We start from the raw sequence: 1,066 nt of genomic DNA, 5'->3' as shown, positions 1-1,066 counted from the left end.
AACAATTAAACTGCACAGGGCCACTAATTTGAAAAATGAAGCAATTACCATTTATATGCCAACAAAATTTACTATGTTTCTGGTACGGAAGTACCAGCTGAAGAAATGTGGTACAGTAGATAAAAGTGCAGGTTTCACAGATGGTCAGACATGGGTTCAACTCTTTGGCTTTGCAATTTAATAGGTATGTAAGTCTGGACAAAATACTTAACCTTTCCAATTATCAGTTTCCTCATCTACAATTATGGATAGGAGAATTGTTGGGTAGATTAAATGAGAAAGTGAATGCAAACTACCTAGTGTAGTGTGTGATAGTAAGGTCTCAGTATCTGTCTGTTATTTTTATTATGTAAACTTGGCCTATGGTCAGGCTGCGATGTTTGGGACAAACAAAAAGAAAACTGGTAGGAAGATGGAAGCAAATGTTGCTTAACTCTAACTTCAGAATAATATGAAAATATTATGCATCCCAGAAGAAGAATCTATAATATATATTTCTAAGAATGCAAAAAAAAACCCATATTATTTGCTCATATTTGCTTCAACAGTCATGATGTTATAATACCACTAAATTCACTCACATTATAATTAAATCTTTGCAATTCACCTTTAAATTTTCACATGCATAATGATCTGTATTAATCTATTACATGATATACCCTTCAAATCTCACAAATAACAATATGGATGAAAATGATTTAATGAATGTGATTATGGATACAGATGTTTAATATCAATATTTAATACAAATATTGATATCGATGCATATAAATACTGAAGCAATTTTTCTACATAAGAACTTCAGAAAGTTTTCAAGAAAGGGATAGCTCCAAAGTTACAAACTTTAATTACTGTTTCTCAACATGAATAAAATAATTCTCACCTAGAAAACCCACCTGAAACTATTAAGTATTCTTACCAGCAATGCACGCTTTTCTTCATCTCCTTTAGTTTCTCTCTTTTCATTTTTTTTCCTGAATATCTCTTGAAGCTGACAAAGAAATCAATCAAGAATCAAATACCCAACAAGAATTTCTGGGCATGTAACTACCACCATGTACTAGGT

The 1,066-nt window shown here is 31.5% G+C and overlaps 1 protein-coding gene across 1 annotated transcript in view; it reads right to left on the bottom strand.

Moving 5' to 3' along the window:
- Positions 1 to 1,066, bottom strand: part of MICU3 (mitochondrial calcium uptake family, member 3) — a 135,029-nt gene that overhangs the window by 78,035 nt on the left and 55,928 nt on the right. The window contains exon 6 of the mRNA XM_012662901.1: positions 920 to 991. Coding sequence (XP_012518355.1) covers positions 920 to 991 — 72 coding nt within the window. The remainder of the gene's footprint in view (positions 1 to 919; positions 992 to 1,066) is intronic.

This window comes from Propithecus coquereli, unplaced genomic scaffold (genome assembly GCF_000956105.1).
Source record: "Propithecus coquereli isolate 6110/MARCELLA unplaced genomic scaffold, Pcoq_1.0 Scaffold79, whole genome shotgun sequence".
NCBI classification, from domain to species: domain Eukaryota; kingdom Metazoa; phylum Chordata; class Mammalia; order Primates; family Indriidae; genus Propithecus; species Propithecus coquereli.
This window is presented reverse-complemented; position numbering and strand designations above follow the sequence as displayed.